This window comes from Megascapheus bottae, chromosome 24, assembly GCF_031878675.1.
Source record: "Megascapheus bottae isolate mThoBot1 chromosome 24, mThoBot2.hap1, whole genome shotgun sequence".
Classification (NCBI taxonomy): domain Eukaryota; kingdom Metazoa; phylum Chordata; class Mammalia; order Rodentia; family Geomyidae; genus Megascapheus; species Megascapheus bottae.
In genome coordinates this window covers 20,253,730-20,276,707 of record NC_143532.1, presented here as the reverse complement: position 1 = coordinate 20,276,707, position 22,978 = coordinate 20,253,730, and the positions used below count along the sequence as shown (strand labels likewise).

Below are 22,978 nucleotides of genomic sequence, written 5' to 3'. Positions count from 1 at the left end.
CTTGGCCTTTTAACAGGGTATCACAGAAATAGCAACACCCTCCAACTACTCACTGGGCCCCAGGTCCTATCCTAGATGGCTTGTCATTCCTTCACCTTCCTAAAACTCTCCAACGTTGAGCTGTTTAAAATTGGGGCCTTGCAGTTTAGGACGATCACACAGTTAGCAGCAGTCAGAATTAAAATCCAGTGTCACCTCCAGCCACCTCGCGGGGCAAAATACTTGTCCCTCCAGACTTTATGTTGCTTGTGTTGGTTCTTACTTAACTTATATCAGAAAAGCAATAAGAAGACTTTTAGCTGAACAATGTGGAGTGCTTCCATATCCCTGCTACATAGGAGAACGAAGGTTGTGGATCATTTTGAACCCAAGAGTTCAAGGCCAGCCTGGACAGTAGATCAAGAAAGCTTTCTCTATACATGTATGAACATGTATCACACACACACACACTTTAAAAATACCAGTTTTACACAAACATTTAAAATCAGACTCCTAGTCTGCTGTGGCTGAATGATAGAATTTTGGTGAGTCTTGGTGGTACCTGGGTTTTCTTGGAGCCTTTGGGGCTGTTGCCATTTGAACCACTAACACCCGCAAATATTGATGAGCCTTGTGATGCACCTTAATAGATACAGCATGGTGGCTCAGATTTACTCTAATTTTTTTCCAGTCCTGGGGCTTGAACTCAGGGCCAGAGCACTGTTCTTGAGCACTTTTGCTCACGGCTAGTACTCTACCACTTGAGCCACAGTGCCCAGGGATTCATGCATACTAGGCAAGCATTCCACCTCTTGGCCAGACTCCCAGCCCAGATTTACTCCTGAGAAAAGGGTGAGGGATTGGAAAGATCTCGGCACAAACCCTAACTCCAGCTTCCTGCTCTGTGCCCTTGGACCTCGCCCTGCTGAGAAGTCAGTGACCAGACAAAGAGGTATGAGGTATCACTTTCTTGGTTTATAATCTAAACACATAACATAGAAGCTGATTATTTTTTTGCATGATATGTATGGAGGGAGATTAGATTTTTAATTTGGGAGTTGTGCTTTCTGGTTTTGGTGAATTGTTATAACCAGACCCTGGCTTGTGCTTTATTGTACTTCCTTTCTAAATGCTTGGTTGAGAGGTTTAGCTGTGGAGTTATAGATGTGGGTAAACTAGTATAGTATATTTATACTAGGAGGCATTCAAGATTATGAGCACTTGACTATACAAACTAATTTTAAACTCCTGGTTATGCTAAAAGGTGTGTGTTAGCCCCATCCCACTTCATAGATGAAGATACTGAGATCTGAGAGGTTAATAGGAATATTCCCAAACCCAGGTGCTTCTCTCAGTGCTACTGATTGATATACAGATGTGGGCAAGGAACTCTGGGTAACTCTGGGGCTCTGAGTATCCCCAGCCCTAGGTCTTTCTATGGAGTTATCCGGCAACAGCATCTATATCTGGTCTCACAGGATGCAAATGGTCGCTTATAGTTTATAGCTCACATCCTTTCCCTCTATCCCTTTTATGGCATTATCCCATTCTCCTAAGTCCAGAACTTTTGGTGTTCAAACTGTGACCTCTCCCTCCAGGTTTTTCACTGCCACCCTCCAAGCCCCAGTATCCTTCTGGCCAGCCCAAGTTTGATATCCCATCCAATGCCCTTGCTAAGAGCCACCAGCTAAAACACCAGGGCCCCAGAAACCTGAAGCTAGGCACCTCTTCTCTGTGTCTCAAAAAGTTTCCCAATTTGCCAGGCGCAATGGCTCATACCTGTAATCCTACCTACTCAGGAGGCTGAGATCTGAGGATCAAGGTTCAAAGTCAGCCCGGGCACAAAAGGACTTGAGACTCTTATCTCCAGTTAACCTCTAGAAAATGGGAAGTAGAGCTTGGCTCAGCGGTAGGGTGGTAGCCTTGAGCTGAAGAGCTCAGGGACAGCGCCTAGGCTGAGATCAAGCCCCATGACCCACAAAAAAAAAAGTTTCCCATCTTATGTGATGAAGCAGAACTGCCATTATTGTTTCTAAAAGAACCAGGTGTTCTCTAATCCTCCTCCTCTCCTCCTCCTCTTCCTCCTCCTTCTCCTCCTCCTCCTCCTCCCCCTCCTCCTCTCCTCTGCTCTCCTCTCCTCTCCTCTCCTCTCCTGTCTTCCTCTTCTCTGCTCTCCTCTCCTCTTTCCTCTCCTCTCCTCTCCTCTCTTTCTTCTCTTCCTCCTCCTCCCTCTGTGGACAGCACCAGCTTCCCTGCCGTCTGTATTGAAGTTCCTTTACCCCACCTGGCTGCACACAGCAGTCAGCATGTGCTTTTAAAACTTCCATCCTTTAAAGCTTTCCACAACTTCTCACCATTCTTCGGGGGAAAGCCAAACATCTTTCCATGGCCTATAGTGCCATGTTTTGGAGTCACACATGACTGCAGCTCAGAACATGTTTGGACACAGCCTGCCCCCTACCAGCTGTTAGGACCCATTACCCATTCCTGATAACATCACCCCACCTGTGTCCTCAGCCTTATATTTATGGTTTGCCCTGACATTTCTCTTTTCTTACATGTTCCAAATTATTAAATACAGCTGCTTTATAATTAATTGAATGATTCATGGAAAAACATTTTTTCTGTCTATAAATAAATCCACCTGAATGCCACAGCCAGCACACACTCCATATGTGCTGTGTCTCTCCCCAGCCTGGACTCAGATACAGTCAAGCTGCCTCTGGGACTGCACAAGGGCCTTTGAGGCCAGTCAGGGAGGAATTTGTGGAGAAGGATGGCAGTCATCCATGCTAATTCAGGAATAGCTTCCCTTGATTACACTCTGCCTTATGTGTGCCCAGCTTTGTGCCCATCCCAACACTGGGGTGGCGTGAATGAGAAGAAATATACTTTCAGTCTTCAGTCTTGTTTTCAGGATGGACACACCAAAACCTAGTCCACAATCCGTTGGTGTGATCCAGAGCCCACTGAGGAATTAGAAGAGAGCCAGATGTGGAGGGACAGGGAGGTATTATTAAAGCAAAGACTCTCCATCTGCACATCCTGGCACACACACTGGCTCACAGGTGCGCTCAAGAAATCACATTCCTCCATGGACTGGAAGAGGTTCTACAAGCACCATTATTTTCTGTGGAATAGACCTGATGTGGAGAAGACTGATTGCAAAATCATTCTAGAAAGGCTTGAGCTTCAGCTGGCATCTTGATAGTGAAGCCTTAGGTGCAGGTTTTGTGCTCCAGAGTGGAAGGGCCCTTCTGACATAGAACATTTGAAGTACTTGCACCTTGCTATTTGGGGCACAAAGTGATGGTCAACAGTGACATCAGCAAATCTCCAAGGTAGCCACATTCCCAGCTTGGGGGCCGGGAACATGGCCTAATAGCAGAATGCTTGCCTGGTATGCATGAAACCCTGGGTTTGATTCCTTGGTATCACATATACAGAAAAAGTTGAAAGTGGTACTAGGTACTATGGCTATGGCTCACATAGTAGACTGCTAGCTTTGAGCAAAAGAAGTTCAAGGACAGTGCCTAGGCCCTGAGTTCAAGTCCCAGGACTGGCAAAAAAAAATCTCAAAGAGTAGCTTGGGCTCCCACTGAGTTTATCTCCCTTGGTGTCATTGTCAGCCACATCACTGAACCTGGCCTCAGAGTCCTTGAGGCATAGCCAGTGCCCTGAACAGCCACCACCAAGCCACTTGACTGGAACTGGCCCTCAAGTAGAAACCATTTTCCATCACTTATCTGTCCAGTGCAGCTCCTCACTTCATGAAGCCTGGCCAAAAAAAAAGCTGTGAAAGTTTGCCCGGGGTAGAACGCCTCTATTATACCCCAAAGTTTCAGTGTATTTGGATCTCTCCTACAAAACTCATTCAAAACATGTTTGCTAAGCATCTGTTATGTACCTGGCTTGTTGGTAGATCCTGACTACAAGAGGGATCCTGGCATAGGAACCCAGAGGGAAAGGCCTATAAACATAATCCAAAAGTGTGGAGAGTAACTCTTGGTGACATGCTCATCCAAGATCACTTCAGTGATCCCCTGTCTCTGATTACCTGGGTTCTCAGCAGCTTGGTCTTGAAGGACTTTGTAAGTTCCATTTTATGTGTGGGTTAGGTGGAGTGATTTGAGACAGGGCCAGCCAGGCTGTCCTGGATTTTTTGACTCTCTCATCTCAGCTTCTTGAGTAATGAGATTATAGGAGTACACCACCATACTGGACTAAATATTCTCTAGTTCCCATTCATGTACTTTCTTTTCATTTCTAGTATTCCAAACCAGGCAGCTTGTTAGGAAAAATACTTAAAGGGTTTGAAATTAAGACAGAGAAATGAATGCCTCCACCCCTGCAGACAGCCCTGGACCAAGTACAACTCAGTCTCATATTTCACTGACCATCACTGTCACTGACCAATCTGGTGACCTTGCCTATACCCAACATTCAGGCTGCACCTTTATGGTTGTGCCACTGTGCAATTCATAAGCAGGTGTCAAGGGAGGACACTGCCGCCTCAGCTGGGCCACAATGTACACTTTTCTCCAGGAACCCAGAGGGCATAGGACAGGCCAGGTTAACTGTCCTGTCTGTAATATTTTGGCTCTTCTAATGGCCAGTCTGTCTCATACCAAGCGCCCCTAGATTTCCTGTTGCAGTGAACAGAGATGTTGAAGATGAGCTCTGGGTGGTCCTGCCTTTGCTTCCTGACCCTCCCTTCAGCACACCCTGAAACTGCTAGGCCTTCTAAGGAGATGGCATCTGGCACTAATCTTGGCCTATGGCCTGGAATGCATTCATTCCATAAACAGCACCTTGTATCTGAACAAAACAGTCCAGATGTGGGCTCTGCTTTCACAGAGCTCACCATCTCCCTGGGAGGAGAAACAATCAACCAAGAAAGAAACCTGTCTGATTACTCACTGTCATGGGCTCCATTAGAGAAAAACATTTTGGGGTAAGATAACAGGAATGTCTGCTTTCAGTTGCAGGGCTAGGGTTCTGAAAATGCCTTTTCTTGTTTTTTAGGGTTTTTTTTTATTTAGATTGAGACAGGAAAAATAAGAAGGAGCCAGTCATGTAGTCTAGAGATACAGGAGGAGCTAGGGCAAAAGTCCTGAGCTTCACCTGGGGCTAGATTGGGAACTGAGGTTGGATGTGTGTGCAGTGCCTAGAAAGGAGCAGCATCACTGAATGGTAAGAGAAAGAGTAGCTCTGTGTAAGCCCAGTGGAAGCAGGATCCAGACCCTAACGTGGTCTTTAGGTAGAGTTCAGGATGATGAAGAGGAGGGCTTCACCAACTGTAACAAATAATAGAAATGTATTTTCCTGTACTTTTGGAAGTCTGTTGAGATGCCAGGGCTGTGACTCCTGAGACATCCCTTCTAGAATTGTGATGGCTGTCTTCTCTTTGTGTTTTCATATGATCTTCACTTTATATTAATCTGGGCCCTGCTTTCATTGGGAAAAGGTACTAGTTCATGTTGGATTGGGAGACCCTGATGACCTCATTTCACTTTAATCACTTCTTTAAAGACCTTGTTTCTGAATGCCATCACATTCTGTGGTGCACTGGGAGTTAGATAGGTATAACATAGGAACTTCAGAGAAATATAAGCTAACCACCAACAGGGGCCTTCTCATTGAGGGCCAAGTGAAGTTGTGGATCAATCTCTTTGAAAGGCTCAGGCCAGAGAGATCCAACCTAAAGCTACCTGTTCCCTTGTTGTTCAAAGTGTAAGTAAAGAAAATAAGTGGCCAGCCAAGTACAGACAATGAGTAGGCTGGGGAAGGGACAGGATAGCTGAGGACAGCCCATCCTAGCCTCATCAGGCTCTTCTCACAAGATCTAGCATAGCCTCTCACCAGAAGGCAGATCCAAAAATTTATGAATAAAATGAGAACACCTTCACAACCAAGCATCTTGGCCTCTTCCTGGTTCTCCAACCTTGAGAAGCAGGGCTGATCAGCGCCAACTCTTGATCCACAGTCAAGTCCTTTACCCGAGGCAGATAAGTAAAAAAGTTCTAGAGAAATTCAGAAGACATGAAGCCAGACTCTACCTAATTAAGATGACATTTTAAGAAGGGGAGTTTGAGGGGGAGACTTAGGTGGCATTTTAGATTACATGCTGATTTGATTGTACAGGCTCTCTGAGCAGAATTTCCAATTGATACAGAAAGCAGGACTTCAAAGGCACTGCCTACCACTGGCCAGGCAAGAGAGTAAAAAGAGCAGCATGCCCTCTCCCCATCCCCCACCCCAGCACAATGTAGACTGTAGGCTGGGCAAAGGCTGGAGTCCAAAGTCCTTGGAGCCTGCTGAGCCTCTACTGGGATCAATGAAGCTGTTCTTGGGAAGAGAACCAGTTGAGGTATAGCCTTGTCCTTGGAGGGCTAAGGTCCAGCTCCGTCCACTTCGGGATCACTTGCTGTACAGAGCTCTTATCTGGACTGGGCATTTCCTGGGCATGTCCCCACCCTGGCCTTCCCCTACTTCGAGGGGGGGGGTACTCCAAAGAACTTTCTGCCAGCCCTCAAAGCTTACCAGATGAAGAAGGCCTGCTCCCCCTTCCATTATTCTGAGAGGGACTGCCTGGTGCCTTTTCCAGTTGGTATAGAGGTACAAAGGGAGGCCAGCTGGCCCAGGGAGATGACCACAATTGTTCCTGCTGACTCTGATCTGCACGCATGCGCATGCATCCTACTGTGGTGCGTGTCAGTCTAGAGGCCTCACTCCCCAGGCCCTGGGTCCCCACCACCACCTGGGAGGAATGCATGACATGTAGAACACTGCTGTTTACAGTGGAGGAAACCAAGCTATTCACAGTGGCAGTGACTCACCCAGATCTCATGAGGCTCGATTATGGCATTTTCCACAAATCGCGTGTCCTCTCTCCCCCTGCTTGCCACATTTCCACATGACTTTCCCCACCTACGTGGCTCCTGATCAACCACTGAGGCAGGCATCTGGCCCAGCTTCCTTCATTCACCATACCATCTTACCCATCTCAGCAGAAGTCTGTATCATGCACAAGGCCCTAGGTCAAGCCACATCAATATATACATTTATGAACTTACTGGTGGTGCTACAAATTTCCATTCATTTGCAACTAATTTTAAGGAAATGAAAAATATTGAATAAATTGTATATTCACGGTATACAACGTAGCAGACATTTAACAATCATTTGTTGAGTGCCTCCTGAGTGCTACAGTGTTCTATGGGTGTGGTGCTAGGTGTGTGAGTAGCAGAAGCTTGGGATACATACACTGGATTGGACTTGGCTCTTCTGGAGGGGAGGGTAGATGATAGAGCACAAATTCTTTAAGACTCTAGAAAACTTACCTGTATATATTCTTCACCAGCTTACACTCTCATTGAGAGGCCCCTCTATTACTTGATGAGACAATAGGAGACAGTGCTTTTATCCAGGGCTATACAGAGGCCAGATATCACATCAGAATAAACCAGAATAGCAGAATATGTTAGTATAAGTACCACTAACAGCTATAACAAATACTCCCAAAATGTCTCCCGGCTCTAACACAATAGAAAATTATTCCCGGCTCATCTAATAGTCCAGTGCATGGGGCTCTTGATAGATGAGCAGGTCTCTTCCACACAGTGACTTGTGGACGACTCCTTCTGTCTTCTGGTACACACTACTCCCCTTGAGATTTATCATCAAATAAAATAGTGTGATGAATGAAAATAACTTATGTTCTCAGAGCCTTGGCCCAGAAGCCACATACTTGATACTGACATTTCCTGAATCTCAACCTGATTAAAGGGCAGGGGGTGGCTTGCAGAAGAGCTCCCAGCTTAGGGGCCAGGCTGAGACCTAGCAGCCTTCTCCTACTGAATCACATACTCTGGAAGAAGGAACTCTATCCTAACACCAGTACAGGTGCACCAGGGCTGCTTACAAAAGGGGTGGCAGGAACAGAGAGGAGGAATGGAACCTTCCCTGGTCAGCACTTCTGGCCCTGAAGTTTCAGAGCAAGTACCAGCCTGAGCCAAGGTATACCCCAAAAACTGAGAAGGGAATCCATTGCTACCCATTGTCTTTCATTCTAGGAACCTAGAATAAGAATGGAGGTGACACCTCAGGCACTGCCACCACACTTACCTGCCATATCTGAGCCCTTAGCATTTTCATGGTTGGTGGAGGATGAGAGCAGAGGCTAGGTGGAAAGGGAAGCTGGACCCCCTAGAAAGCTATCAGCACCCAGACTGAACCAGCTCCCATCCACCCACCCCTGAACTGGCTTCAGGCTCTGTAGCACATAGCCTCTTCCTCCCTAGTGCCTGGGTGTGACACTAACACTACAAACAGGTGCCCCTGGAAGCCAGCATGAAGGCCCAGATCCTGTGCCTTCTTCCCCCTACTGCACCCTGGAAAGTCCTTTGGGACCTTTTTATCTGTCCCAGTTGGTGCCCAGCCACATGCACCACTCTGCCTTAAATGTGTTTTAGCTGATGGGAGTGTTTGTCATCTTGTTTTTTACACCTGTCACTACCCCCACCTGCTTCATGTAAACAGTGCCAGCATAAACACACTAACGCTGGATCCCCAGGGTGGGGCACCAGCCAGGCCCTCTGGGGAGCTCTGTCCTTTAGGGATGCAGCTGAGAAGAGCAGGTGGTGGCAGCAAGAGTGCCTCTAGGTGCCAGCCTTTCCTTCAGAGGACCTGCCCACTGGGAAATGGAGTTGACAGGCTGCATACCAGCCTGGGAAAGTGAAGTGGTCAAAACATAGAAGGATGCTCAAAAGTGCTGCGCGGTGACTGTGCTCTGAAGCCAGAGACCAGAGTTCAAATCACTACCCACCGGGCACGTAACCCATCTGCTCACTACTCTCTCTCTCTGTCCCCCACCCCTCCCTCTCTCATATAGGAAGTAGAGGATATATATTAATGTTATCACAAACCTAAAAGAAACAAGCCCACAGTGAGGGCTCAGCTGATTCCAGCAGCTGCTGTTGTCTTCTGGGGCTCCTGCTAGACCACCAGGCTGTCAAATGGGCATATTTGTCTGGCTCCCTGGCTCACAGGCTTATAGTAGATACTGAGGAGGCCACAGCATAGGCTCTCTGGCCACCTCTTCAACCTAGTCCTGACCTTTCTGTCTAGAGCCTTTGGCAAGAAAAAAGAAAGGAAAGAAAAAAATCCTGATTCTTGGTTTTTCAACTGAGAAGCATTAAAACATACCTCTCAACTTCTGAGAAGATCCCATCCAATAGCCACGCCTCAACAGAGGGAGACATTATTAAGTGACCTCCAGGGCGGGTTGAAGGGCCCTGCAAATCCCTGTGCTCCTCTTGGGTGAAATGGGATGGTAGACACAGAATAGGGCCAGTGTTTAACAGCAGGGCTCCCAAGTCAGAGTGACTCCTCCTTGTCCTCAGCCTATGCCAGAGTCTGGGGATGGTCTGGGAACTCACCTCTCTTGTTAATAGAGATTCTCAGACTGAGATCCTGTACTGGACCAGTGCTCTGCTCTCACTGTAGTTACTGTAGCTATCTTTTAGTTAGAATATCCCATTTAGAATATAGCGTTTTCATTTACCGTAGGAATATGACATTTATAAAATACAACAGTGTATCCAAGAAAGCCAAGTATTAGTCATCAGCTGACGTAGACGTTTTGAAGATACTCAGGAATGATGTTAGGGGAAAAATAGTGGAGTCTATTAGTTCTCAAACTTTCTGATTTATGTGCCTAAAAATTGCTGCAGACTTCAATTAGGCATCTTGTTTATGTGAGATGATGATAGACAGATAAACAGACAGACAGACAGACAGACAGATCCAGAATTTTTGTGAGCGAGTGCTGGTCCTGTGGCTTGAACTCAGTGCTGTCCCTAAGCTTTTTTTTTTTTGGGGGGGGGTGAGGGAGGGGACAGTCTTGAGTTTGAAATCAGGGCCTAAGTACTGTCCTTGAGTTTCTTCTAGTTCAAAGCTAACACTATACCACTTCAGCCACAGCTCCACTTCCAGCTTTTTTGTTAAGTTTAGTGGAAATAAAAATTTTACAAACTTTCTTGCTTGCCTGGGCTGTCTTTGAACCTAGATCCTCATATCTCAGCTTCCTAATAGCTAGGATCACAAGTGTGAGCCACCAGCATTCAGCTTAAAGCCAGGAATTGGTTTTTCCCTCCACTTAACTATGATGGTAATAATTGAGGGACACAGTGGCATGTGTCTATAGTTGGGAGCTACTTGGGAGACTGACATGGGAGAATCAGTTGAGCACAGGAGGACAAGACCAGACTAGGTATCATAGCAAGATGAGCATTTATACAACTACTTAAAGATAATACTGAATGTTGGTATAAATAACACTTTATGAAAGATTACTGTATTTTAGTATAAAAAATGTTTTTATATGTTTGCAAATCTCTTTAAAAGCTTACCTAATAGAATATAGCCCAGCTCTCATGTGTTCCTGTATTCAGTTTGTTATAATATCTTGTTTTGGTTATGGAAAAACATATTCCCACATAAAGAGAAGGAAAGAATGCTTTTTCAGACAGCTATTCATTAAAACTAACAAAACTGAACACATGGTAAGTTTTTCTCTCCCCTCTCTCACCCCAGTTCTGAGAACTGGACTTGCAATTAGAATTGCTTAGCAAGTCCTCTACCACTGAGCAATATTCCCATTCGCTTTTTATTTTGAGATAGGGTCTCATTAAGTTGCCCAGGCTGGCCTTAAATTTGAGATCCCCAACCTCAGTCAGCCTCCTCAGTAGCTGGGATTACAGCATGCACCACTGTGTCTGGCTTTGTGATAGGTTCTCTTGGGGGGATGGGAGAAGGGTGGTCATAGAGTTTGAACTCTGCCCTTGGCACTATCCCTGAGCTTTTATGCTCAAAGCTAGTTCTCTACCACTTTGAGCCACAGCTTCACTTCTGATTTTCTGATGGTTAATTGTAGACAGAGTCTCATGAACTTTCCTACCTATGCTGGCTTTGAACCTTGATCCTCACATCTCAGCCTCCTGGATAGCTAGGATTACAGGCATGAGCCCAGCACATGGTTTGTGGTAGGTTCTTGAAACACAGTTGTACTATGGACTCTGAAAGTGTATTATTCCCGGTCCTGTTCTCTTCTTCAAGTCCATTGGGTTTTTTTGTACTTAGAATAGACCTCATCCATGCATGGTTTAGTGGCACCATTTTGGGCATTTGGAAAATACTGGTTCATCTGATTTATGCATTTTCTAAATGTTACCAGGATTCTACAAGTAATGTCAAAATCTCATATTCCTAAATGTCAACACTGATCTTATCAGAAAAACTTGTGAGCATTGGCATGTAAGTGGTTGGCAAATGGTTGGTAATGTTTTCCAAAACTCTGGGTTTCCACTTGAAAGCAAGAAAATTACCATTTTGGTAACAATATGTCAGTTGTTTGCCTTAGTTTATTTTTTGAAAAAATGTCTGCCAAAGATCTATGTCTGAACTCCCATTATCTGTCTGTCCATAGTTTAAGTCAGTATCCCGTGAAAATAGGAATGGGACAGCTAGTCCTCCATTCCAGCACCCTACTGAACACGAAGGCCTATGATGGGTGGCAATAATTCTTGGTTTGAAACAGCATCTAGTTGTTTGGCACATTGCCCATTGCTTTGCATACTGCAAAGGGGAAAAGCTTTGTCTCTGCTTTTGCACTACCCCTGTAAATATTCATGCCATCAGAAAGGAAGATAACGCAGGGGCTGGGAGTTTGGCCTAGCATGCAGGAAAACCTAGGTTCGATTCCTCAGTACCACATACATAGAAAAAAGCCAGGAACAGTGCTGTGGCTCGAGTTGGTAGAGCTCTAGCCTTGAGGGAAGATCAAGGATAGTGCTCAGGCCCTGAGTTCAAACTCCAGATCTGGCAAAAAAAAAAAAAAAAAAAAAGGAAGATAGCATTTTAATATTATCAACTGTTTTCATCTCATAAACTTCCCCAAAACAGTCACAGAGACCTTGAGGTCTTGCAGATTCTCCTTTGAGAACCACCAGTCTAGTTAACACCTTTCTTGTGCAGTTGGGACACTGAGAAGCAGGGTCCTAAGAGCCAGTTGGAGGCAGAGTGTGGCCAGTAGCCCAAGCCTTCTGCAATTCTGGAAACAGATGATACACTCCTTTTCAAGCAAAAACAGAATCTAACCACTTTGAGGAATGGTTTGGGAGTTAACCCCCAACCCCCAGTGAAAAGGCCAGGGGACAACCTAGGGAGAGGCATCAATCAGCCAAGCCCCCACCTACCATGTGTGTGGAGTTCCAATATCCAACTTTTCTCTTCTGTAATTGGGTTGCTAATATCTGCCAGCTGAGGCAGCCCTAATTAAACTATTCACATCGTCACTCTGCGTTCTGAAGAGACGAAGTTGGCCATTATCACTTTTCTTTCCCTTTGACCAAGCTCTCTGTGGGTAATTTTATTCTGCCCTTGTTCATTTCTTAGAAATTCAGTCTATCCAATTTTAGCTATTTTCTCCTTTCTTAGAACACTGAGCCCAGGAGAAAGGGGGGTGGGGGAGATCCTGAATTGGGAATTTTCTATCCTGGTCACCTTAAGGCAGAGTTGTCACTGCCCAGCACGGTCTCGATGGCTCGGCTGTTCTCTCTAGGAGAGAGGCTTGAGAGTGTGAGTAGCATATCTGGACCAGCTAAGGGGACTAAGGATAGTGAGCACAGTGCCACATGAGATTGGCCCAAAGGATGACATGACATTCTCACATTATATTTAAGAACCTGAGGGCGTCAAAGACCTTATGGACATTCGCTGCCTGCAAGGGCCCAAGGCAGTCTAGTGTTTTATTTTTAATGGAGTGGACCTCTAGTCTAATGTTTGTGTCTCCTTCGTGTGGGATACCCCTTCGCTGGCTTACCCTCTCACCTAGCCCCAGGTCCATGTACCCATTCTACACTGGTGAGTGTTAGGAGATGTGGACTGTTTGCACACACATATGCAGCAGACAGCAGGCCCAGGAAGCAAACACAGGGGGAGAGCAAGTATCCCAGGCTTCATACTCAGGAGGTTCAGCATTTGCTCTGTGAGGCGTCCCACGAGGAAGATTTGCATACTATCAGAAGGCCCACAGTCCTCACGTTCACACTTATGACCAGCATCCTGCTGGAGATGCAGGTGTGTGCTGTCCTTCTTTAATTTCTTAGGGCTGCTCTACATCCCAGCTTCACCATTGTCCTCAGACCCTATGGGTAGCTGGAAGTGCACCTGGAATCTCCAAGGTCTTTAAGGCCCTCAGCTTTGCCTTGAGGTAGTCTGCCTTTAATCCTCACCTTCCGAAGGGTTCCTAGGGAAGACCAGTGTCTTCCCTGACTTCTGAGCACAGCCATTCTGTGACTGCCTTTCTCTCAGATATAGTCCCACCTCCCCATCCATGTACCCGCTCTCCCTAGGCACAGATCTCACTCTGTAGCCAACTAAGAGGAGCCTTTCCTGGTACACAGTCTTCACTGTCGTGGTTGGTGCCTCCACTGGGCCACATCTGAGGTAGCAGGTTCAGGGTCTGCTGGCTACTTTGTCCCCAGAACCCAGCCCTAAAAGGTGCTTAGCTGGTCTGTGGTAAAGCTTTGGCCCTGGATATTTCTCAATTCAGGTCAAAGGTGGGAAGCCACACAAACTTCAGGAGCTGCCAGGTGCTTCTGAGCGAAGGCTTCAAGATGTCAGGTATAGAAACCAGGCACAGGGCCTCAGGTGACTCAGGCCACTGTCAGTTCCAGACCTTCTCAAAAACACATAGTAAGCCAGGAAGAAGCTGTTTCCCAGCCACTGGAAAGCCCCCAGGCTTCTGAATAAGGATATGGCTCTTAAGAAAGTTGACATCACAAGACCAGGTCTTCTTCCTTTCTCAGGAGGTAGCTGGCCCAAAGCAGGGCATCAGACAAAACTGGATGAGTCTAGAAATGGAACTCCTTTTGGACCCAGATGGAGGTCTCAAGAAACTCACCTATAACATAACCACAGGACCCGAACAAAGCTGGGTCCATGGAGCAGAGGAAGGGGAAGAGGAAGAGAAAAGCCAGTCCTCTCCCTGTGTCCAGAGTATTGACTATAGGGAAACTCAGAAGGTGTTCCCTTTCAGTCAAATGTAGACATTTATAAGGCTCAGAGTCTACCATGTCTTCCACAAAGAAGTTTTCAATGGAATAGATGGATAGATAATGAAAAGATGAGCTGGTAAATGAGCATATGGGTGAAGAGACGAGCTGGTAAACAGGAAGATGAATGGGCAGTACCTAGAGGAGATCAAAGAGGAATGAATGCATAATTTAAAGGATAGATAGATGCTCTGGAAGGAGAGAAAGGCAGTGGGTGGATATGGAACTGAGTGATAGATGAACCAGGTGGCTGATGGAGAATGATGTCATGATGGGGATGGTATAGTAAGTAAATGCATAAAGCTGATAGGTGGGAGTCCTAGAGGTACAGGGGTGTATAGAGAGTGGTAGGTATATGGAGCTAGAGGGACAATGAGTTAGGGCAGCTCCCTGCAGAGATGTGATAGCGTGGGCCTTTTTTCCACCAATGCCAACTGTGTAAGCCCCACTGCCAGCTCTCTGGGGATAAGTGCTTCCTCAGATGTGTAGGCTTAGGCCTGCTAGTCTAGAAGTTTCTAGATACCCAGACTGTTCCTCCCACCACTCCTTGCATGCTAGTGTGCAAGCAAGGCCTCTAGTGGCTGGAGTTTGTGTCCCTTCTTGAGTTCTAGTCAGCAACCCATGGCTCTGGTCTTGGTCTAGTTCTAGTCGCTGGCTGGATGAGTTTGCCTGTGCTCTCCCGCCCTCTGGTGGGAAAATGGAGAAGTGCAGCCCATTGAGCAGGGTGGGGCCGAAGGAGTCTTTGCCTGCAGCTGGAGAACTGTGGGGGGGGGGGGGTGGGGGGAGATGGTAGCTCTCACTTCACTTGGCCTCAAAGATTAGAGATGGAGGAAAACTTAGCAATCCAAAGCAGCTCCTCAGATAGAAGGGGTTATTATTATAATTACTATGATTATTGTTATCAAGATTATCATGCTTTCTTGGAAAGTCTTGTACAAAGCAGGCTTATTTTATGTCAGCTTGTTGTTTGTGTCTGAGGCGGTTCATCTTTGCTCATAATAACTAACATTTGCAGAGCCCTTTCATGCTACAGAGCTGTCACATTCTCGGCCCATCTCATCTGCACAAGCAGTCCTGTGCACTGGGACTTAATGGGAGCCTCTGCACCAAGAGGATGAGAGGTCTGTCCAAGGTCCCCAGCAGGTGTGGAGCCAGGACCTAAACCTGGGACACTCGCCTGAAGACCCCTGTTCTTTCCTCTATTTCACTCCCACTTTACCTCCTTGCACTTCATGAGATGGCAAAGGTGCTTTGTAATTCTCTGGGTTACAAGTTCTCTGGAAAAGTCCATGCTACTCTGAGAAGTGACGTAATTAGAGGACCCAGGGGTCTAGACTGCTATATACTCTCCCTTTTCCAGTGAACACCATCCAGTTCTTCTAAGCTCCTTCATTATCTGGAATAGGAGTGGAAGACACGTAGCTGATTCCAGCTTCTCTTGGCCACCTGTCACTCCTACAGACAGGCATCAATGACACCTCTGAGATTCTAGGCTGGAAAAGGTGGGGAGGGCTGGGGCATATAGTGGGCCTTTACTCTCCATACCCTGGAGCTGATAGTCCTTCTTCCAGAACAAGTTCTAGCTCCAAGGCCCATGTGACTGCCTGGCATCAGCACTGTCACTGGTGGGTCCATTGGGCCCCTGGCTGTCACCTGGATCTCAGTGCTGCTTCCCACATACACTTAGGATCTACCCCCAGCAGCCCCTGGCCCCTGCACCACACTCTGGGATCGGTCGTGTGCTGACAGGTTGGGCATCACTACCCTGGACATGCTCTTCTCCACAGCAAGGACCTGTAGCACCCACTGCAGGGATTCCCAGCACTGAGTTCCTTATCCCTACCCTTCTGGAGCAGCCCCTGGGCCTTGGCTCCACAGGCCCCACAGGGAGGGGAACCCTCCCTGCCTACCACATTTCCTAGCCACTGAAGAATGCAGTGCACCGGACTACACAGAGCTTCTCTGGGGCCCTGAGTGGTGTTGGGCCATTTTCAGGTTGACAAGAGCAAGAAGAGGTATGCTAGTTGTAATGAGAATATTGGTGCTGATTTTTAGTCATTGACCTGATATTTAAAAAAAAAAAAAAGTATCCTACAGACGACCTTCCCAGCACTACCTATGCCAGCAAAAGTGCACAAATGTGCCCCAGTGCACAGCCTAGCAGAGCCCAGAGAAGAGACTCCCCTCCCCCTCCCCACTTCTCCTCATGGCCATAGTCATTATGTGGCAAGTTGGCCATTGCCTCTGGGCAGCAGCAGCCTAAGGGGTGAGGTAAAACAGGGCATGCTTGTCCAGTAGGTGGGCATCCTGTGCTCAGTGCTCTGCTCACATAACAGCCCAGTAGAGAAAATGAGAGTGTTGTCATCCCCAGTTCACAGCAAGAACACTGAAGTTCAGAAAAGTTAAGTCTTCTGCTCATGCTAGGAGCTCGGGCCGGGGGCAAGGTCTGCTCCTGGAAGGCTGTAGAGAAAGCAGAAGTCTGTACTCGCCCAGCCTGTACGTGGAGGAAGTACAGCCTTGTTCTCTGGCATCCCTTCCCTCTAGCTAGACCCTGGGACAACAAGGGACAAAGACCCATGCCCTCGCTCCCTGGACAGACACTTGTGCCCACACACTCCTTTCCACTCTGTGTGCCAAGTATCCATGACACATCAGCACCATGCCACTCCTACCTGAGAGAGGACATCACACAGGAAGAGCTTATATTGTAGGCATGGCACTCCAGAAGCCCATACAGAAGGAGGAGGGGTTCTTCACACTTCAAGGGTCTTCCCTCTTCCTGCTGATAGTTCTGCTAATCTAGGGCTGGTTGGAGGAGTAGGACTAAATCTTAGTCTTACTTAACAAATAAGAATTCTTTGTCTGTCTCACCCTGTTCATAGGCCAACTAGGTGAACTGGCCAGACCCGGAGCCTATGTCCACCAGAGCAAAGGGGCAGAGCCAGCCCCTTCCAGACTGCTCTGACTGGTTCAGGAAGAAGACCTTAGTTTTTTCTCCTTCAGGGGCGCTAGGGTTGTGCTGCCAAGCAAGTACAGGGTGGAAACATTGAGAGACAAACAGGGCAGCACTTCACAGAAAGAGGGTGAGCCTGGCTACCACTAGGGCCCTGTGATATTCACTGAAGCCCTCCCGGGATGGGAGTACTCTGTGGACTTTATGGAAACAGTGGCTCCAGCAGTCTCCATGAGTAAGCCTGCCGGGTATCTACTGCTCAGGCTGCTGTAACAAGCCACCATACCCTGGGCAACTTAGGAGCATACAAGTATTCTTTGGGTTCTGGAGACTAAGTACTTCATATTGCCTGCACAGGAGGCATAAAGGCACACCTGAGGTCATTTTCTGACCAGCAGGCAGGATAATACCATGGACTGTAGCAGAGAGAACGGCTAGTTCTCTATCTCGCCTGGCATCTCTAACCCAGACCCCTAGGGAAGGTCAGGCACAGTGGGAGCCCCATTCCCTAAGGCCCCTGAAGGCAGGCAGAAAGGCAAAGGGACAGAGGTCTCCCCTGGCTCTACTAATTGGTTATTAGCTTGTTATTCAAGGCCTCTAGACATATTGGCAAAACCCCTTCTCCCCTCCATGCCTAGCCCTGCCTCTTAACTTGCTTTCTTTCCCTGAAAGAAAGCTGTGCAGTCTGAACTTGGCACCAGTGGCCTCAGATTTAGCCTATGCCTGGGCCTTGTCAAGATGCAAAAACTTTATGCCTTCTTGATGCCTGCTATTCAGTCTCTTGATAGGGCCATGATGGCTTGTGGTCGTCAGCTTTCCTATGGCTTGGATTGATTCAGACACCCTCTTGATGTGGGAATGTGACCATAAATAAGGCCGTATTAAACTACCAGCACAACTATGTTTATTGCAACATTATTTACCATAGCTAAGACATGGTACCAATCCAGATGCCCCTCAGTAGATGAATCGATACACACACAAACACACACACACACACACACACACACAATGGAATTCTACGCTTCCATCAGAAAGAATATTATCCCATTCGTAAGGAAATGGAAAGGCGTACAAAAAATTAAGCAAAGCAAGCCAGGCCTAAAGAGATGTAGGTTGCATGATTTCCCTCATTTGTAATAACTACAATATGTCGATGACATTCTTCGCAGGGGATCACAATAGCCCAGTCGCTATGTGCATAGGACCATGTATAATGAATTTGAAGAATAAGAAACAAGAGATTCTTATTATGTCCTGTGTGCAGTTATTTCTATTTGTTTTCTGTTTTAGTTTTCTGTACCCTTCATCTTGTATAGGAGTTAACTGATCTGTGGAAGGGAAAGGACTCATAGAAACAGTAGAGCAGAGGATGAACTACTGCAACAATGATACTCACTAGTCACTATGTTGGAAATTAGCTTTACAACTTGGGGGATGGGGAGGAAAGTAGAGAGGGTAAGGGAGGAGAAAATAAGGAACTAACAATGTCCAAAAAGAAATATATTCATTATCTTACTTATGTAACTGGAATCACCCCCGACCACCTTCACAACAAATAATAAATAAATAAATAAATAAATAAATAAATAAATAAATAAATAAATAATGTGAAGTCCACAAGACCAGGATGTCACTATGTGGGCATGCCAGGGCCATGCCTGATATGAACATACCAAAGCCCATTTACCTTTTAAAACTAGGGGAGCACCAACCCTGTCCAGCCCTCCAGAAGGGCAAAGACATTGGAGAGACAAACAAGGCAGGGTATCTGTGCCCAGAGCCCCTGAGGTGAAATGGACAATTGGGTTAGGGAAAAGTGAGAGGCCTATTCTCCCACAGGACAGGCTTGGGCAGCTCAGAGTTTTGGAATGATGGAAAGCTATTCCCAGAGCTGACATGGAGCGATTACTTGTGACCATTTCAGGTGTGACTGAAAATAGTAGCCTATAGAAGGCAGAAATATTAAATGCTTAGGAAAAATGCCTAATCATTTAAAATCATCTTGTCAAGGACTCAGTCTGTTTTTAGATGACTGTTCGATTATCCCTGAGAAACTGGAAGAATACTTTTTTGTGGGGAGGGGGCGGCGTGGGCTTGAGGTCTAGGGCTGAGCACTGTCCCCTGAATTCTTCAGCTCAAGGTTAGTGTTCCACCACTTGGAGCCACAGCACCACTTGCCGTTTTCTGGTGACTAATTGGAGATAAGAGTCTCATGGACTTCCATGCCCAGGCTGGCTTTGAACCACAATCCTCAGATCTCAGCCTCCTGAGTAGCTAGGATTACAGGCTTGGACCACCGAAGGAAGAATACATTTTAAGGACTCTGTCTTCATGGTCCAAATTGATGGTTAGAGCTCTAGCCACCACATCCAAATTCTGGGCAAAGAAAAGAGAAACTGAGAACAAAGAAGGTTCTTTTTTAAATGACATTTCCAAGCACTTGACTGTACTTCACCTTATGACATACACACTTTTGCGTATAATGTCATGTGGTCGCGCCTAACTGCAAATGGAATTAGGAAATGTGTCTTCTTTTAGTTGGCTGTCATCATGCCTCCCTTAAAAGAAATCCAGTTCTTTTTCTCAAGAAGGGACAATGGCTGTTAGGAAGCTGCCTCCTGTAGTGTGGTACACAGACTGGAAAGAAGCCACACAGAGGCAGCATGGGGGGGGGGAGCCGCGGGGAGCACAGAAGCAGTCAAATGAGGGGAGGGGATGCTGGTCTGCCAGCCAATGGGGATGCCACCATACACTGAGCCAGGAAAGACCAGAGAGGCCAGGAAGTGGAGGGGGAGCCCTGCACAGGCCTCATCCATACCAGAACAACCCTGGGCTGCCTGCTAGAAGGACGGGCTCTCCCAAACTGTGGACACAGCCCGAGCAACAGGAGCCATAGACTGTGGACCATGCCGGACACGTTGGTGGCTCACACCTGTGAACACAGCCACTCGAAAGGCTGATACCTGAGGATCGTGCTTCAAAGCCACCCCAGGCAGGAAAATCCGTGGGATACTTATCTCCTATCTCCGGTTAACCACCAGAAAACCAGAAGTGGAGCTATGGCTCCAAGAGGTAGGGTGCTAACATTATGCAAAAGAGCTCGGGGACAGCGCCCAGACCCTAAGGTCAAGCCACAAGACCGACCTCCCCTCCCCCAAAAAAGACTGCAGGTCACACTTGCAAGAACCAATACTGATGTACACTGACTTTGGGGGAGGCCCACGGGGAGGGCATGTCCTCCTTGTCAGGTGTGACCTGACTGAGTGATCGGGTTGGAGATACTTCCCTTCCCCATGGAGTCTTGTCTTGCCTGCCCCACTCACCGCAGCCCTGACTGTTTTGAGTGTTCACTGCACAGAACTGGCAGACACCATAAAGAGGAGGAAATTCAGGAACCCCAGCCAGGGCCCTTCCACAGCTGGGAAGGCACCAACCCTTCTTGGGGACAGCCAGGCCCTACGGAGCACACAGTCCTTTGACTCATAGCCTTACCCTTTTTAGCCACAAGTGGAGGTACACCCCTCCTCCCCCTCACTCCTCCCTGAGTCATCACTGCCAGCCTGGGGCAACCAAGCCTAGGCCCCAGTGCCAGCTTTCCACATCACTGCCACCAGGAGCAGCTGCCCAGACTATCCAGACCCTGAGACCAGTCTTCTGTGGGGGCTCCTCCCTTGCCAGGTGAGGGCAAGGTATTGGGAACCCTGTCCCCATGAAGCTGGATCTGAATTAGCATAGCAGACATAGCCTGCCAACCTCCATGCCTGTGGTCACTTCCTTCCTGGGGCAGGCAGTGAGCAGGGCAGGGCCATCAGCTTTCCCACCAACCTGATGCAGAGAACAGGCTCTGGCAGGTAAATAGCTACTTAGCCAGACAGCTCCATTCTGGAAAAGTCTCCAAGAAGGCTTGCCTTCACACACCTTTTGTGCTGCATATTTTGTCTTTTCCTCCTGAAACACACCTACAGACTCTCAGCTCCTCCCACACACTTCCTGAGCCCTTTCAGGCTGGCCCACTGTCATGCCTCTGGTGGCTGGGGATTGGGGTTGAAAGAGCTCTCAGCAGAAGAACCATCACACAAACCATTACACTTGAACAAACTGCCCTGACTCTGGAGGGCCCAAGAAAGCAGGGAGATGGGGGCCTGCTGCATCAGACTCCCAGCCCAGCAAGAATATGCAAGCTAAAATGGGAAATGGCAACTGAGGAGCTTCCCCAGCACAGATGGCCCCTCCATCTACTCCCTTAATGCCAGATGTCTTCTCTAGTGTGGGATTTTCCAGATGACGAAAATTTAAGAGAATATGTCCCCACAGTGACTGATATCAATCACTGAGACTGTGTCCTCCAACCCTTGAGAGAGCCTCTAAGAACACAGCTATCAAAAAGAAGCAGGAAACTGACAAGTTGTTCAAGTCCCCAGATAGGGTAGGCATTGCGCTGTTTGCAGCCTGTTCGCATTAGCTTCTGCCACTTGCACACACAAGGACCCAAACACCAGTGACTACTCTCTAAATAGCCTCTAAACTCAGTCACTTGGTGCAGCTGTGGATGCTCATCTCTGCATCATATGTGATTCCAGTCTTCCAGTGACCCCTTGTTTGGTGTCCTAGATCAGGGACAGGAGAAAAAGACCTATGAGCTACGCACTGCATTTCCTGTGATTCCAATGAAGCCTCATCCTACACACATGTGCCTTAAGCAAATTCAACTCTGCCCCCTCAGAACAAGGAGGGGAGGAGGCAGAAAGAAAAGAACACCAGTGTCATTTATGTGTCCCTTTGCCCTTCCCTGTCTAACCAGGCCTAGGCTTTTCCTGTTAACTACAGATCACAGACACATCAATATAAATTCATAAAGTAATCTCAGTGGCCAGGAGGCTGGAGGAGATCTTGTGTTTGAGATCAGCCTGAGCTACCAAGTAAGACCTTGCCTCAAAAAAATGGAAAAAAAAATGTTGAGATCCAATATGGACATGAGGAGTTTTCCCCATTAGTATCAACTTGACACCAGCTTCCTCCACTCCTCTAAGGTATAGCTCCACAGGGACCCCAGTCCTACATCAACCAGAACCCTCAATAACCAGAATGCCCTCTCCTACATGTAGACTGACTGCAGGGGCTGTGCTCCATATTGAGGAAGAATGTTGATTTCTAAAAGTTTTTCCTAAGCAAATATTTTGTAAACTCTGTTTTTTTGTTTGTTTGTTTTGGGTTTTTTTGTTTGGTTGGTTTGTTTTTGCCAGTCCTGAGGCTTAAACTCAGGGCCTCAACACTGTCCTTGGGCCTTCTCAAGGCTAGTGGTCTGCCACTTCCAGCACCACTTCTGGCTTTTTCTATATATGTGGTACCAAGGAACCTGGGTCTTCATGAATGCAAGGCAAGCACTCTACCACTAGGCCAAACTCCTGGCCCCAAAACTCTGGTTTTTATAAACCAGAACTACTCTGGATGAATGGGAAGCAGAGCCCTGACCACTCCCCTTCTCCAGTACACCTGCTGTTTGCTGCATGAGAACATGGATGCATGGGATGGAAAAGCCCCAGAGGTGCCATGTGTCCCCGGGCCCAGGGTGCTCAGAGCTGCCCTTCTGCAAAGCGATCTGGGACTGTTATTCTAGTCCCAGCCCACTACCCTGATGGGACATCATGTCATAAGTTTCACAGGGGCCTCAGAGTGACACATTTCTCTATTCTCATAGGCCGACTCTAAGATGGTTTGTGATGTGGTGAGTCGTATGGAAGACACCGAACCCTTCTCCACAGAGCTGCTTTCTGCCATGATGCGACTCTGGGGTGACTCAGGGATCCAAGAGTGCTTCAACCGGTCTCGGGAGTATCAGCTCAACGACTCTGCCAAATAGTGAGTGTCGTAATCCTGTGGGAAGACTGAAGAGAGGCATGCTGGGGCCAGGAGGGCTCTGGGCCAC

General features: G+C 47.4%; 1 protein-coding gene across 2 annotated transcripts in view; it reads left to right on the top strand.

The window, feature by feature from the left end:
• The window catches only part of Gnao1 (G protein subunit alpha o1), a 147,371-nt gene that overhangs the window by 99,563 nt on the left and 24,830 nt on the right, over positions 1 to 22,978 (top strand). For both annotated transcript variants that reach the window (XM_090357622.1, XM_090357623.1), the window contains exon 4: positions 22,751 to 22,911. In XM_090357622.1, the coding sequence (XP_090213748.1) occupies positions 22,751 to 22,911 (161 nt within the window). The remainder of the gene's footprint in view (positions 1 to 22,750; positions 22,912 to 22,978) is intronic.